The sequence below is a fragment of the Cricetulus griseus genome (assembly GCF_003668045.3).
Source record: "Cricetulus griseus strain 17A/GY chromosome 1 unlocalized genomic scaffold, alternate assembly CriGri-PICRH-1.0 chr1_0, whole genome shotgun sequence".
Classification (NCBI taxonomy): Eukaryota; Metazoa; Chordata; class Mammalia; order Rodentia; family Cricetidae; genus Cricetulus; species Cricetulus griseus.
The window spans coordinates 49,912,242-49,929,576 of record NW_023276806.1 but is presented as its reverse complement, the minus strand read 5'-3'; the positions used below and the strand labels follow the sequence as shown (position 1 = coordinate 49,929,576).

The window sequence follows — 17,335 nt, the reverse complement described above, 5'->3', positions numbered from 1 at the left end:
TAGTCCTTCGCTGTCACTGTGTGATATCACATGACTATAAAAGGCTGGCCCTAGGTGAGATAACAGAAGTCTGAATTCTTATATTGTCCTAGGGAAATGCCAGTCAAAAGAAGGCAGTACCAGCACTGAGATGGCTCAGTCAATAAAGCACTTGCTTCTCAAACATGAACACCTGAGTTTGGGCCCCAAGACCCTTGTAAAGATGATGGGCATAATGGTACACACTGGAGGCAAAGGTGGGAGAATCCCTGGGGCTCTTTGGTCAGCCAGTCTAGACTAATTGGTGATCGAGCTCCAAGGCAACGAGATGTACTGTCTCAGAAGTGGACAGTGTTCCCGGGGACGATGCCCAGGGTGGTCCTCTGACTTCCACATGCGCACACACAAGCACACACACACACATACACACACACACACACACACACAGAGAGAGAGAGAGAGAGAGAGAGAGAGAGAGAGAGAGAGAGAGGAAGAAGAAGAAGAAGGAAGAAGAAGAAGAAGAAGAAGAAGAGGAGGAGAAGAGGAGGAGGAGGAGGAGGAGGAGGAGGAGGAGGAGGAGGAGGAGAAGAAGAAGAAGAAGAAGAAGAAGAAGAAGAAGAAGAAGAAGAAGAAGAAGAAGAAGAAGAAGAAGAAGAAGAAGAAGCATATGTGTGAAGAGTACGTTCTAGGAAGTCTTCCCCTGGAAGCATGTCTGCTGTTCCCCAAGGTGACTAAGGGTCCATTGAAACACAACAGGAAAAAAACCAGCAAATCTCTCCCTGTTCTTGCTCTGTGACGGCCCTCTCAGGAAGAATTATGAGGCTGAGGGTGAGGACATTCTGTTTACTTGACATCACAGTCCTCCCTGGGAACTTGACTGCTGGCACCTGGCCTCAACTGCCAGCCTCAAAGTTGACCAACACGAATATGCCCTGAGCACTGATGGTCAATTTGTGACCCTAAGAGTGAATATGACTTTGCCCAGGGTTCCAACCACTCAAACAGCAGCTTATGACTCTGGACCCTTTCAAGACATTTTGCATTTCCCATCCTTGTTTGAAACAGAAATGAAGTCCTACTCTTTGTTAACCTGGAGATATTCTCTCCATGGCCTGGGTGTTCTCTACTTAGCCCTACCACCACACCCTTGCCTCTAATCCTCAGATACCCTCCCCTAGAACTCTCTAGAGTAGAAAGACAGGTGGATAACACACACCTGGTCTCCTCCACCTCAGCTCAAAATAGCCATTCCCTTCATGAAATTTTCTACACACCAACCATATCCCTATCTCTCCCCAACTCATTTGGCCACAACTCCACCCACATGGTACATGGCAGGCCAAAGCCCAACCCCATATTAGTGCAGAGCTCCAGTGCCATTAAAAACAAGAGAAAACAGTCTTTGAAGAAATGCAGTATTTATTGGGAGCTTTCCACTTAACAAGTTGAGTGTGGTGGCGGGGGGCGGGTTTAGGGAAAATATGGTCTAGTGTAGTTGTATAATCAGATAGCCTTGGCCAGCCCAACTCGATTGTTGGCCCTGTCAAAGACACTGTAGAACTCCCGAATGAAAACATCCCCCAGGATCCATATGTGGGAACCAAGCTTGAAGCCACTGGAGCAGGAGTCCAGTTCCTGGAAAAGTCAACAACTAAGATGTAGTTGGATTCAATGACAAGAGTTTTTCTACCCCATCACTCAATTACTCTCTATTGTCTCATTTCATCCTTGAAAACGCCTTCCCAGGTAAGCAAAGGGGATGTGATTCATCATTCTCAACAGGTGAAGACAGTAGGGACTGAAGAGACGGATGGCTCAACACTTAGCAGCACCTGCTTCTTGCAAAGAACCAGAGTTCCCAGCACCTGCACTGGAAGGCTCAAAAATGCCTGTAAGTCCAGCTCCAGGGGGATCTTATGCCCTCTTCTGGCCACTAAAGGCAACTGCAATCACATGCGCATATGCCCACCCACACCCCAACACACACACACATTAAAATAATTAAAAATAAAAATAATGGACTCAGGAGGGTTCAGGAATAAAAAGCAACATTTGTTGCTTTTCCAGAGGACCCAGTTTCCATTTCCAGCATGCAAACAGTGGGTCACAACCATTGGTGACTCCAGTTCCAAGGGATCTGATACCCAATTCTGATCCCCATGGACACTAGGCTGGCATGTACTCCATACATATGTTCAGGAAAAATACTCAGACACACAAAAGAAAATAAAAAGTAATTTTTTTGTTTTGTCTCTTAAGACAGGGTTCTGGCTGTCCAGGAACATAGAGCAGGGTGGCCTCAAACTCACAGAGATCCTCTTGCCTCTGCCTCCCAAGTGCTGGGATTGAAGGTGAAAAAAAAATCTTTAAAAAAATAAATTGACTTAATCTGAGGTTATTTGGCGAGGTCCTATGGCTCTGAGTCCTGACCCCATGAACCGTGCCCCATATCTAACATCTTACCATCACACTGAATATCCATTGCCCTAATCATCATTAGTTTGGGGTACTCAGGATCAAGCCATGTTGAGACTAGCAGTCCCCACAACAGCCAAAATGAGCTATGAAAACCCTGGATAGAATTCTAAGCCACCAGGGCTTGGAAGCTTGAACAGTGGATGGAGGTCTCTATGGGTGGTTTGGGTCCAATCTATACCCCTCCTCCAAGCCCTTGGTGGCCTTCCTGTTTCCCTTTTCTTTCAGCAAGAAGCAATAGTGGCCACACAAATAGGCTCAATGATAAATGCCATGGCCCATTCAAAAGGCCTTGTACTCTTTTCGGGTCCATGCCACTCATCCTCATCAACTTCACTGACTTCCCCAAAGTCCCAGAGGAAGGAATGCTAGGTGGACCCAGAGCATCACTCTCCTGAAGCTCTTACTTGGTTGGTATAGGCCGAGGGTGGCAGTGGGAACTTCCTGCCATGGATCTCAAAGACAATTGTGGGCATGATGCCCAACCTCCAGCAGTTGATTTTAAACTAAGTGAAGAGCAAGAGATGTCATTATTGAAAGAGGCAATGATGGTGTAGAACTCCATTCTCCACAGTGTGTGGCTCTCCTCAGAAGGAAACACAGACACTCTCCAGATGAATCTGGGTCTCAAAACATGGTCCCCTTTGAGGGATCTGCTTTCAGCAACACAGGGACAGACCCCAGCATGGGACAAAAAGAAGCTTGCCTCCATGTCTTCCTTCCAGGTCTAGCCAGAGTGCACCAGGATCTCAGGAAAAGCAGGGGGGACAGGGGGTTTGACTGTTAGCAGGGATGAGCAGAGTGGAACAAGAGGGTACAACAAAGGTCACAAAAGGCATTGCCTCTCCAAGGACCAGGAACTGAGAGAGTATGGCACTCCCACAGCAAGGACAGACCAAAACTGGAAGGGACGCATTGCCCACTTCTGAAAAAACGGGTTCACCCAACATCTGTTTAGAAAGGGGCTCTTGATTTGGGGGGGGTCTCTGGAGGTAAGGAGAGGGCCTGACCTTACCTGGCCATACTGGCCCTGCACAGCCCCAATGGCCTGCTGGATATTGAGGATGTCTCTGCCAGGCCCTGCCAGCAGGGCAGTGCCTGTGTCCAGAACAGCTGTGCAGCCACCTTGACAAGCCACCACTTCATCATTGATTGTGATCCTGGAAGATTAAGCAGAGAGACTTTCACAGTACCAACCTTTATCCAGCTCTCTCTCCCTGGGCCCTTCCCACCCCTGCCAGGACCTCAGGGAAGGAAAGAGGTCCAGACCCTTTTTATTTTCTTTTGAGCCTCTTCTTGGCACCCCCAAAACTTTCCAAACTCAGAGAAAAGACTGAACTATTTCCCCTCAGTTAGTGGCTAAGTTGAGAACAGCTCAAATTGCAAGGGTCCAAATAAAAACAAAACAATCCTTTTGCGTGCCCTTCCCTGAGCAGACTGAGGATTAACTAGTTGCCTGAGGATCCAGCTTCAAGTTTTCTCTGCCATTTACTTGAAACATGTCTCAGATGAATATCCAAACATTTGTACACTTGGCTTCTTGTGAACAAAATGGGCACATGAGCAGTCCCTGAAGCAGCTTAAGGATGCTCGAGAGGCTCAGACCAAAAGTCCATAACCTACACACTGAGGACAATACCAGCACCCACCTCCTCCAGGCTGCATGGGAACCACTGAGGCAGCCATGCAACCACACAGCACAGCGCCTCCCAGGCAGTAGGCAGTCAGTGAGGCCAGTGCAGGGTAACCACTTGCAAAGGATGCTGGCCTCACAGCTGGCTGACAGAACCAACCAATAATCCCGGAGGCACTGGGTAGAGTTCTTCTCGGCCCTGTGTTCTAACTCCTGAGCCCCCATATCCACACATCAGGGGTCAGCCTCTCGAGGGGGGGGCCCATGTGAGGTTCTGTTCACCCACCTGTCCACTGTGAACTGCCAATAACCCTGCACAGTCACAGGCACCCAGTGCAGTGAGCCTACGAAATAGGACTGATCGATGGCCCCCAGCGTGAGCATGCTCCCCTGGTCATTCCTGGAACCAAGAAAGGCCTTTCTGTGGCAGCAGACACCCTGCTGGTGAGGAGTGCCCAGTTCCCGCCCCCCAGGCAGATGAATGGAGACCCAAAGGCCTTCCACTGACTCCCACCCTTCCCACTTATGCTTTTCTCTTTTCCCGGTCACTTTCCTGCTGTTCCCCTGGGGCAGATAGAACTTTTCCTGTCTCCCTCTTCTCTTCTGTCCTCTCTGTGTGTCTCTGTATCTCTTTACCTCTTTTCTCTACACCCCCCCTCATTTCCCTTTCTATTAAAACTTCTCACTAAGCTCTGTCTGCCTGGCGTGTTTGTTCCTACTTCAGTCACCCTCACCTGCCATGGAATCTGCCAAGGTTCCCCTCACATTTTATCATAACCGCCCTTGCTAAAATCTATCTTACAGCTTGTCTTGATTGTGGATGTATATGACTACATCCTGACCTAACCTCTGCATATAGCATGCCTAGTAAATATGCATGGAGTAAATGAATGAATGCCTATCTACATGCATGATTGAATGAAAGGTACCACCTTACTCTTTGCCTGGGGTCCCCTCTCCTCAACTGTCCAGCCTCTTCTCCTGGGGGTGATCTCTTTCTCCTTTAAGAGCAGGAGGGCAAAATAGGAAGCACCAAAGCAGGCTCCCTGGGCTCCAGGCCTGACTCAGACACCAGTTCCTGACTATACATCCCTCTTTTTCTGCCCCTGATGGAAGGAGATGCCTGGACTCTATAGGATTGAGGATCTCAAAGACAATGACAAACGATGCCTGAGATCCTGTGTCTTTGGAAGAACATGCTAAAAGCCCTCATCTAGAGATGGGAACAGGCTTTGCTTTTGTTGTTGTTTGTAGTACCAAAGATTGAACCTGAGGCTCAGCACATGCTAAGCCAATCCTCTAAAACATCCCCAGCAAGGCTTTGCTTTTTTTCTTTTTAAGGTATAATGAAAGTCATCTTTGTCTTAGTAAACTCTAAGTGACTCCAGTCAGGTCACTGGACAAAAAGTAGGTGTGTCTGGAAACCTGGATAGAGATGGTTTGGATGCTGGTGGCTACCATGACAGGCAGTGTCTCCAAGGGGCAGACATTCACCTCAGCCAGCAGTCCTTACCAGGTATAAAGTCAAACCCTTTTTGGTGGGTGCAGTTCCTACCTGCTCATGTAAACGGAGAACAGGTCCTGGGCAACCAGGTGCCTATTCATCATGTTGTCAAATATGGGTACTGAATACTTGGAAGCAAGAGAAGGGTAGGACAGCCCCAGGATGCCATCGAATGGAGAGTAGATGAAGATTTCACCCGGCTCCTGAGTACTCAGGCCCACAGTCTGGTGGGGAACTACAATATCAGAGATCTGCAAAGTAGAAGCAAAAATTGTCATGATGACTTCCACCAGGGAGCTTTTGCAGCCAGAGACAGAGAAGTTCAGGAATGGAGCAGCCAGCCTGGGATCACAGGTCAGTGTTAGCATCCAGCCCTCGCTGGCCTTTCTTCCTTTTTATACATAATGCAGGGTTATTTTCAGCTTAAGAGACTGGAGTGGGCTGGGTCCGCCACAATTTCTGCTTGGCTGTGAAGGAATGGTCTGAGGAGGGAATGGGGAAGAGGAGACAGTGTTTAACGAAGACACAGGTTTCACATTGGGGACAATCCCAAAGGAAATGGAATGGTGATTGTCCCAGTACTGCCTGCAGAAGCAGCTGCACCTTTGCCTCGGGGTCCTTTCTCAGAGGCATCTTGGAAGCATAGACACTCACAAAGCAGGTGCTGTGTGGGTGGATGCTGTCACCTGCTGACCGAGCTTGAACAGTTTTTCCCTGGCTCTCAGTCCTGTATCTGATAAGTGGAATGATAGTGCCTGAATCTCAAGTCAGTGCCAGAGCTAAATAACTGCACACCTGCTGAGCATCCACTGTCTGTTTATTGAACAGTTATTGGCACCATGCTAAAGAAAGTTGTTCTTCATTTGCCCATCTTCCCAGAGGGTAGATGTGCCCATCAGCCTGCTCTGAGCCACACAAAGGGCTAGAGCAGGTCTCTTACCTCTGCTCTGTCCCATAAAATTAATCAACTTCCACCCAAGACAGCCAATGTGAGCTTTACAATCTGAAATCAAGCCTGCCATACAGACTACAACTGCCTTGTACATCTCAGTACAAGAGAAGGAAATCATCCCTTTTGGCCCCAGCTCCCACAACTTACCACGTGCCCCTTAGCTCACTTTGCCCCACAGGCTGGGCTCTGCCCCCCTCCTCAACTGCTCCAGCTCCTACCCATCCCAGGACTCTTGCACTTGCTCTTGTGCAGTGCTGACCCCAGATCATCACAAGCCTGGCTTCTGGAAGTAGATCACTTGGGTTCCAGATTGCAGCAGGCCACCATGTCCACCAAATCTCCATCTTCTGATTCCCAAACACTCTCTTCCACACTCTCTTCCAGTTTTGTTTTCTTCTTAACGCTACTCAATGGTGTTCAAAGCCATGTGACTACTCTTCTGTGCATAGGCCATGCTCTCACAAGGCCACCTGAGTGTCTTTTGCTAGAAAGCATGAGGCAAGCAGGTCTGCCACCCTCTTGTCCACCACTGTGTCTTCCTTAGAGCAAGCATTCTTGGTGTGAATAAATGAACAGTGGCTAAGTGCTAAGGAATAATTCAGTTCTCTTTCTTTCAACCAACAAACTATTTGCCAAATGTAAGTCCCTGCCCCTGGAAAACCTTCTATCCAACAGGAGAGACCAACAATGAATTTTTTAAAGCAGCACTATAGAACAGGTAACACCGAGCCCTCGGGAGGAAAATAAATCATGGTGAGGTCATAGGTAGTGTGTGATTTTATAAGATGGTGGGAGACCTCTTTGAGAGAGTGACATTCTGCTGAGAAGCAAAGGCTAAGGACAGAGCAGGCCAGGGAGCTAGAGGTGACATGACCATAGACAGAGTAAACTGAGTGACACAGGCCAAGTCTGGCCAAGATGCAGAAATGAACACCAGCAACTGGGGGAAGCACTCAAGTGGAGCTCTGAGAACAGAAACAATCAACAATGGAGGAAGGGAACATCACACAAATGGCTATCAATGGGAATCCCTCTCAGAACCCTCACCCATTGAGCCATCTAGTGGACAGAACCCAAGGGATCCTCATTCCCACCAAATGCACAGACCATTGGAATCAGGCTATCCTGGGGGAGAAATGGGTACAGAAAAAGCTTGGGTGAGTCCAGGTCATTGCCACCTCACTTACTGTGACAGTGTCATAGCCCAGGAAGCCCTGCATTCTGCCAGTGCCATACTGGACAAACAGGGGCTTGCTCAGGTTCTGGAAGGTGAACGACTTGGATGGGTCAAAGCGGTGATGGTTTTCTGCAACAAAGACCCAGATTAGTGGATCCTTAGTGTCCTTTTTTGCCCTCAACATTCCCAAGCAGAGTGGAAACCCTCACTAGACCTTGTAAGAACAGGCCTATGTATTAGCCTTTCTCTCTGTGGAAAACAAGCAATCTAGTCTCTCTACAGCATGGTCCCATAGTTTAGTCAAGAAAACCCAGCCCACCCCACCCCCACTTCCAAGCCTGTATAATTCCAACACAAAAGAGAAGAAAACCGAGGTGTCTGGTTTCTATGCCCATTTTCTCTGTTTTCTGAGTAACTTCAGCCAAGACCCTTCTCTTCTCTATACCTCCATTTCCTCATGTGGGAGGCTGGAAAGGAAGGGACAAGAGGGGTAGGCAGGGTGGGAAGTCACTCACGGCAGACTCTGCTGCTACAGTAGACAGACGGCACCCAGAGTTCCGAAGAGCCTGTGTCAAATACCACCGTGAACTCCTGGGGTGGTGTCCCGATGTAGATCGTTCCAAAGTACTCACTCTAAGGACAGACAGCTCGGGGTCAGAGGCGTAGCCAGGAGTGGGGAACACTGGGGAGGAGTTGATGCTAGGCACAGAACTCCTGCAGGTCTTGTGTTTTCTACTCGGAGATGTGAGAAGAGGGGCATCAAGGAGGAGAAAAGAAAATGCCATCCCCACTACACAGGGGTGGGCTCCTCTTCTTCCACCACTTCTGCACTCCCGCCCCAAGCCCTACAGCAGTGCTAGAATCAGCTCAGAAGCACACCATGGACCAGAACTGAAGTTCTACCTGGGAAAGAGACCAGGTTACCCTACCAAGGCAGGGAGAAGGTAGCCACAGAGGTGGGGCACCTGCTGAGAGCAGAATCCCAAAAGCCCATCCAAGCTCCCCCACCAGTGCCCTTGAGGCTGGGATAGTACTGTGACCTAGATATGGAAATGAAAGCACAGGCACAAAAGTACTGGTTGTTTACTGCCAAGAGTGATGGGGAGGGGACTCCAGAAAGGAAAAAGACACACGACAGTATTCTTGCCTGGGTGGGAAGAGGAGAAAAACGCAACCCATGCCTTAGAAGCTGAAGACTGAGCACCTGCCATCACCAGATCTGATGACCACACACTAGAATGTGGTTCCCCTGATCCAGGGAAGCAGGCTATATGACTAAGGTCGTTTGAACTCAGACCCATCCCAGCAGGGCTTTTGGAGCCCTGAAGAACAGAGGGGCTGACTTCGTTGGATCTGCTGGCCCATGGTAGAGCTACTGATGTCAGGGCGGTGGCCTCCATGCCTCCATGCCTCCACAATTCCTGACAGAGAGAATGCTCTGGCAAGGCAGGAACCTAGGAACATGAGAATTCATCCCTGGGGAGGCCTACAGAAACACTCACATCTAGGTAGTTGGTCAGAGGTTCATTGGCCACCATCCCGGTGTTGGAGTCCTTCTCACTGAACTCCGACTGGTGTCTGCTCAGAAAGTCCTCCAGCAGTCCATGCTCCTTCAGGGTGTTCCTCAGAGATGTCCCTTTGTGCAGAGGGATCCTGAGGAGGTGGAATGAATTCACAGTATAAGGGAGACTGGGCTGCATGAGCCATCCCCCACCCTGTTGTTCTCAGCCCAGCCCTGGCCGACATTCCACAGGCAATGCCAATAATATTTCCAAATGAAAAAATCTTAACCCAAAGTAAAATAATAGATTCTATGTTGATTTACAGGTCACTGTCTAGTTTCATTAGATACAATCAATACTCTGATACGTCTCATTCCTTTTCTTTTCCAATGTGGTAGAGACTCACTACATTTGTTGTATGACTCACTAAATAGTATGTCTTTTTACTCACAGTTTGAAAGACACTAAGCACGCCATCAGTTACTCGGTCACCAAATACTCACTGTGACCTTACTGTGTGCCAAAGCACAGAGGACACATAGTGAAAAGGACACAGAAGGAGCCCTCCACACAGAGAGAATCATGTCTAACACTGGCACCTGCTCCTAGCACTGATACCACCCTTTGCCAACCCCTTTTCTTTTCTCTCTGATAGTGTTTTCACTAAAGTGGCTAAAAATTCTTTAGCGATTTCCTCAGAAAGAGCAGGGACATCAAAATTAAGGTTTGGGATAATGAAGTCAACTGGAAATGGAAAATAAAATAGACTTAAAGGGGAAACCACAGAAGAAAGAGTTCTAGACCTGGTTCTGCCATATTCCTTGGCAACCTGAAGACTGCCACAGCCCCCTGAGCTTCCATCAGGAGACTCCCTGAGTCCTCTGCACTTCCACTGGGAAGCTGTCAAAGCCCTCTGATCTTCACATTGGAGAGTCCAAGTGCCTTTATCTTCAGGTTATCCTATACAATAGGGTTAATCCTGCCTTTCCAACACTTTTTTATTCTTTATTTGACCATTTTCTTCCCTGTAGTAGAACTTTGTGCATCCCACAGTCCCTAAATCTTATGACAACCATGTTGCCCTCCTAGAGCTGATTGAAAGACACCTTGAGATTACAGAAGCAGCAGCTTCAGGAGCCTCTCTTTCCAGAGGGAAACCAGTTACAAACAGATGTAGCCACTACCTTATGCAGAGTCAGGAGGACAGCTCTGCCTGGAATTCACCCCCAGGGTCCTCAGCTCCAGCTCTGTCTCTTGTATAGCTGCCCAGAAACCTTAGCTCTGGAAAAACTTCATTTTCAAGACATGCCCCCTCCTAGAAAGCCCTCACCGGACAAAGACACTCAGTCAACCTCTTTTCAGGGATCCAATCCAGAAGATATTCAGTCATCTCCATGTTTGGGCCTTGACAGAACAAACAAGAGCACCTGGGTTGGGGGTGGGGGCAGCAGGAGTGCAAGCCCAGCCAGGCTGAGCCCTGGTTCCTCCATTACTAGCCACATGGTAATGGACATTTCAGGAACTCTCCCTGAACAATGGTGTCATCTATAAAATGCAAGTCACCCAATCCATGGCAGTATAAGTGATGTCCTAGTTTGGAGGAAAACTTACAGACCTCTCTACAGGAGCCCTTACTCCAAGAAATCTATTTTAATGAATGCATACATAGCTCCCATGGTATATCCAGCACTATTCAAAGCATTTTATAATATTAACCCATGCAGTCTTATAACAGCCCTAAAAGATGAGCAAGATGACCTTAATGTCATAGCAGATGAAGAACTAAGGCACAGACTATCCAAAGGGTGAGAGAGCTGAGGGCCAAATTCCAAGTAGCTTGGTTCTAGAAACCATGCCTTCCTTTCCCCAGGCTTCCTGTCTGGCTCCCTGTCCTAAGGATCACACTGAATGCACAAAGACAAGAGTGACAGAAGTCCCTCTGGAGTCTCCCCAAGGGAACCAAGGTCTGGAAGAGCAGCCATCCACCTGCCCACAGAGCCTCCATGAGATGTCTTCCCCAGGGCCCAACATTCACCTGGTGGCCACATGGCTCTGAGAGACAGCAAAGACAGCCAGGAGCAGCACAAAGCACCTCATTCTGGATATCAGGCAAGCACCACTCTAGCCAGTGCCCATCTTTGCAGTCTTTATAGAGTGGGGCTCCTTCTGGCTGGATGCCCAGACTTCAGAGGCACCCCCAACTTCAGACTATTCTACAAACATAGTGAGATAGCACCCAGACCAGCCAAGACCCACATTGATAAGAGCTACAAATTCTATCATTTTAAAGACTTCAAAGTTGAAGGGTACATAGGCCTTCAAGCTGGGAAAAGTCAACACAGGCCCCTCTACACCCAGTTCCCCTCTAGACCAGATCCCTGAGCTAACACAGGTGGGGCTGTTACCAGGAACTATTTCATGTTCTGGCCTTCTGCTCTGTGAGCAGCCAGGCCCCAAAGATCCCCTCCTTTGCCCCTCCCTAGGCCAGACTTCTGATTCCCATTTCTCCCAGGCCAGTTTTCCAGAAGGGGCTTGGTCTAGTCTCAAGGTGGCATCTAAGACCAAGAATGCTTGTCTAATCTATCACCCCAGTGGAGGAAGCTCAATGTTGGAGCTCCAAGTTCCCACAGAGAGCAATGTCTAAAAGAGAAGGCTCGATCATCCCCAGAGACACAGTGTTGAAAGAAAGGGATGCTGAGAAAGTGAGTGACAAATGCCTGCTCACTGGAACCATGGGGAAGACAGAGTGGAGCAGCAGACACATGCCCCACAGGAAGGGATAGGAGAAATATGGCAGCCACGTACAAGAGGAGCTCAGGGAATGTTTGAGTGAGCACATGAATGAATGAGTGGCATTGCCACTGCCCTGATAAGCAACAGAAAGTAGCTGGTGATGTCTGTGTGACATGCAGCAGATGAGGAGACAGAAGTTCAGAGAGTCATGTAAAAAGAGCTTGGCCTCATCTGAAATGTCCTGAATTAACATCTCCACACTCCACAGCAAGACTAATTCTGCTTCTAGGTCTTTCTTCCCAACCTCCAGCCACCCCTTGAGACAGTCACAGTATGTGCAGTGGGTCAAACCTGCAATACTAAGACCCCCCCCTGAGATTAGGTTAGCACCTTCAGAAACGATGGAGGGAGGCAGGCCTGACTGTGGCTCCATGTTGCCAATGGCCTAGCCTGACCCAGTGGCAACCTCTCAAGGACAATGACTACTGGTGTTAGGTGTAATCACCTCTCCCACTGGAAGGTGACCACAAAGGCAAGAATCAAAGACCCCTTGGTGCTATTTGCCTTTTATTCGTTCACACAGTTGGCAACCATCTGAGAACATTCAAGTGCATGCTGGAACACTGCCCCACAGAACACGATGCTAAGAGAGGCTATCTGCAGGAACAAGCCACAATCTAGAAAAAGCTTTTAAGAAAGACCATGATAAGAATCGAACACTCACTAACTGGCACCACACAAAGACATATCACCTTGGTCTAGACGACTTGTGTCTGGGGACTCACTCACAAAAGTGGCTGAAACATCTCAGAAGCCAAGGGCACCCCTTCCTCAGTACTCAGATTCCAGCACTGCCAAAGCCAACTGAGGTCAATTTCTTAAACATCTTCTATGTACCTGCACTAGACTGAAGCAGACAGAGCAATTGTCATCTCAGCCCCATAGGGAGTCCACAGTCAGGTGAGCACAAGTGGGAATAATAGAGAAAATTCAAAGGAACACACACACACACACACACACACACACACACACACACACACACACACACACATTGCAAGGTGGCAGTGAAAGTGTGGGTTCTAGAAAAAGACTGTGGCCATTGTCGCCCTGAATCCAGGGCCAGCTACACAGTGGTATGACTATGGGCGAATTTCCCTACCCTTCCATGACTCAGTTTCTTCTTCTAAAGGTAGAGACAATGATACTGATAGGGTCATGTGGTATCAGGTACTAACATCCCTTATACCACGGAAACAAAAATTTTCAACAAAACATTTGCAATCTGAATTAAGAGCCCATAGAGAAGACCATACACCATGATCAAGTTGGTTTCATTCCAGGGGTGCAAGATTGGTCCAACATACATAATGAATGCAGTATAACACATGACTAGGCTTAAGGACAGAAATCACATAATCATCTCAACAGATACAGAAAAGGGCTTGGGCAGAGAGCAACATCCTTTCATGATGAAGGTCCTGAAGAAACTCAGAATATTAGGAACACATCTCAACATAAGAAAGGCTATGTATGGCAAACCTAGCCAGTACTGTCAAGTGAAGAGGATCTGAAAGCACTTGTTCTAAAAATCAGCAAAGAAACAAGTGTGCTGTGGTGGTTTGAATAAGAATACCTACTATAGGCTCACAGTCATCAGGGAGTGGTGCTATTCAAAAAGGATTAGAAGGATTAGGAGGTGTGGCCTTGTTGGAGGAAGTGTGTCATTAGAGGTGGGCTTTGAGATTTTCAGAAGCCCAGGCCAGGTCAGTTTCTCTCTCCTTTCTCTCTGCCTGCAGATCAGGATATAGATCTCTACTATATCAGCCCCATGCTTGCCATGATGACAATGGACTTAACCTTTGGAACTGTAAGTGAGCCCCCAATTAAATGTTTTCTTTTATAAGGTTGTCTTGGTTATGATGTCTCTTCACAGCAACAGAACAGTGACTAAGATGGGTGCCCACTCCCCTCCCCTACCCCTTGTTTAATATAGTACTGGAAGTCTTAGCTGGAGCAATAACACAAGAGAAAGAACTAAAATGGATACAAACAGGAAAAGAAGTCAAATGTTTTGTATTTGCAGACGACACGATCTCTTCTTAAAATACTGTGAAGACTCCACCACCCGCTTAGACCTGACAAGCACTTCTAGTAAAATAACTGGACATAAGGTTTGTAAGACCCCCGGAAAGCTCAAGCCTCCAGGATCTCAGCCCAGGACCTCGGCCACCCCAATCACCAGGCGGAGGTGAAAGCTTGATGCAAACAGCATGAGGCTTTATTATAGTTGTTAAACGAGCTAACCCCATGTTAGCTCGGGTCTTTCATCCACCCGCCATGGCAGATGGCTAGCAAAGACAGCTCGAAGTGGCTGCATAGAGATCTTGTAGGGCAGCGTAAGGGGAGTGTCTAGGGGTATACACAGGCTCAGATTGGTGTGCCCCCAGGCTTGGAGGGCTTGCCCTGTGTTGATTGGTCAACTGGTTGTTATGGCCATCGGCCCTCCCAGGATGGTTGCCATACTCTGTGTGTCATTGCTGTATACCTGTCCGTAGAGCACACCCAGAGCTGTAAAGCATAGCACCACCAGCTAACTTCTGATTGGTTCCTTGCCATCAGGCAGGCATCTAACCACTTAGTGACTAAGGCAAGGTCAGATAAGCACATGTTCGGCTGTTATGGCTGCCGAAATGGGGAGCTGGTCCCTTCAGGTCAACACACAAAACTCAGGGGACTAGGGAAAAGCTCAGTCAATAAGGTGCTTGCATTCGAGCATAAGGACTTGAGTTCAATTTCCAGCACTCACATAAACGGCTGGGCCTGGAGGCTCAGTAGCTCATGCTTGCAATCTCAGCACTGGGGAAATGGAGGAAGGTGGATCCCTGAAGTTTGTCTGCCAGGCAGCCATTGAGTTTCAGGCCGATGAGAGATCCTGTCTCAAAAGACAAAGTGCATGGCTCCTGAGGAACAACAGGCTTCCATATATATAGCCATACACGTGCACTTCCATCCAAACACATGTATGCACTTACACTCATATAAACTCACGCATGTACACCCACAATACATACACAAGAGCACAGTGACTTTTCTCTATGCCAATAGTGGACTTACCCAGAAAGAATTCAAGAAAAAAAAATCAATTTACAACAGCTTCAAAAAAAAAAAACTATAAATAAACTTAATCAAGGAGTCAAAAGATCTCTTTAATGACAACTTTAAAACATTGAAGAAAGGGCTGGAGAGATGGCTCAGAGGTTAAGAGCACTGGCTGCTCTTCCAGAGGTCCTGAGTTCAATTCCCAGCAACCACATGGTGGCTCACAACCATCCACTATGAGATCTGGTGCCCTCTTCTGGTGTGCAGATATACATAGAAGCAGAATGTTGTATACATAATAAATAAATAAAATCTTAAAAAAAAAATTGAAGAAAGAAGTGTGAGAAGATACTAGAAGAGTAAAGACCTCCCATGCCCCATGATCATGGGTTGGCAGAATCATATTGTAAACTTGAGGGGGGGAGTACACAACAGGGGGCAGGCTTTGAGGGTTTATAGCTTCGCACCACCCCAGTTCTCTTTCCTTCTGCATGGGGATGGAAATGTGAGCTGCCAGCTTCCTACTCCTACTCCCTGTCATCAGGACTCCAACCTTCTGGAATTGTAAGCCAAAATAAATTCTCCTGAAGTTTCTCTTAGTCAAGGTGTTTAATCACAGCAACAGGAGAGTAAGCAATACAGCTGCTCCCTATTCAGTAAAGGAAATAATCAGCACAGCGAAGAGACGGCCAACTGTATATCCAACAAGAAATTAATGTCTTCAGCTTATAAATGGGACTCTTAAAGTTAAATAATAAAAATCCAATAAATAGGCTAATAAATTAGTTCTCAAAGGAAGAAATGCAAATGGCCAAGAAAAATGGTTCAACATCCTTAGCATCAGGGGCATACAAATTAAAACTGTTCTGGGATCTTATCTTACCCCAGCCAGAACTATCATCAAAACAAACAAACAAATAAACAAACAAACAAATGGGCTGGAGATATGGACCAGGGGTTAAGAGTGTAGATTGCTTCTGCATAGGGCCCAAGTTTGGTTCTCAAAGCCAACACGTATGGCCTCCACAGACATTGGTATCAGGTTTCCACACACACACACACACACACACACACACACACACACACAATTAAAAACAAAAATAAATCTCAGGGAAGAAATGACAAAAAGAAAACAAAGACTGGAGCAAAGCAAATGCTGGAGAGGAGGTAGGGAAAGAGGAACCATTCTACAGTGCTAGTGGGAATGTAAACTAGTGCCACCATCATGGAACTCAGTGTGGAGGCTCCTCTGAAAACTGCAAATAGATTCACGTGTGATCCAGTTATAGCACTCTATACTCTGAGGACTCCAAGTCATTATAGACAGAGACACCTGCTCACCCATCTTTAGGGCTACACTATTCAAAACAGCCGACCTATAGGATTAGCCTAGATGTCTATCAGCATAAATAGATAAAGAAAATGTGGAATAATAAATACAAAGTGGAATTTTATTCATTTGTATAGAAGAATAAAATCATGAAATTTGTAGGAAAATAGATAAAACTAGAAACCACGTGATATAAGCCAGGCTGAGGGACTGTAAGAGAGGAAGAAGCCTAAAGGGACAGGGAGGGAAAACATGGGAGGGCAATAGAATGTATGTCATGAAAACAGAAGGGGGTGCTGTTGGGGTGGAAGAAAAGGATGACGAGAGAAGGGGGGAGGGGAGAGGGAGCAGTGGGAAGAGTGGATAAGACAAAGTATATAGATAAGTATGCATGAAAGTGTCACGATGAGTCCCATTTCTTTTTTTTTAAAGTAAAAGAGAGAGGGTTGGAGGACCATCAGCCACTTCCTAGGGTTTTCTCATAACCAGTGAGGCCCTAGAAGGTCCTGAAAGTATTCAGAACATGCAAGATGTCCTCCTCCTCCTCCTCCTCCTCCTCCTCCTCTTTTTAAAACTTGTTTCTTTTGTTGTTGCTTGCGTTTGCTTTTATTTTTTCCTTCTTGACCCAACCCTCTTAGTTCTCTCAGCCCTGTCTGTGCAATAGATGTCTGTGTCCCAGGGGGCTTCTCTCAGTCCTGTCTCTCAGTTCTCTCTCTCAGTGTCCCCCACCTCTCTCTGCCCTCTGTGCAGTAGATGTCTGAATCCCAGGGAGCCACTGAGGTCTCTGGGGATGGGTGGGACTGGGGGCAGAGTGGGATTTGTAGGTTACAGAGTCCCGCAGGGTGGGGGCCATTGGTGTGGCCTGCCTACAGGAGTCTTTCCTTCTGACCTGTTGGCGTGGCTGAGATGGGTATGAGAAGGACCTGGGGTTTTGCCCCAGGACCAAGGGCC

General features: G+C 47.5%; 1 protein-coding gene across 1 annotated transcript; it reads right to left on the bottom strand.

Moving 5' to 3' along the window:
• Nucleotides 1-1,409: 1,409 nt before the first annotated feature.
• Chymosin lies at nt 1,410-11,319 on the bottom strand. Its single transcript, XM_027395409.1, has 9 exons — nt 11,258-11,319; nt 9,223-9,373; nt 8,236-8,353; nt 7,731-7,849; nt 5,643-5,842; nt 4,374-4,487; nt 3,470-3,614; nt 2,862-2,960; nt 1,410-1,614 (listed from the first exon to the last, which is right to left on the bottom strand). Exons 1-9 carry the CDS (start codon nt 11,317-11,319, stop codon nt 1,483-1,485), a joined length of 1,140 nt encoding a protein of 379 aa, XP_027251210.1. The 3' UTR covers nt 1,410-1,482.
• Between the last annotated feature and the right edge of the window lie 6,016 nt (nt 11,320-17,335).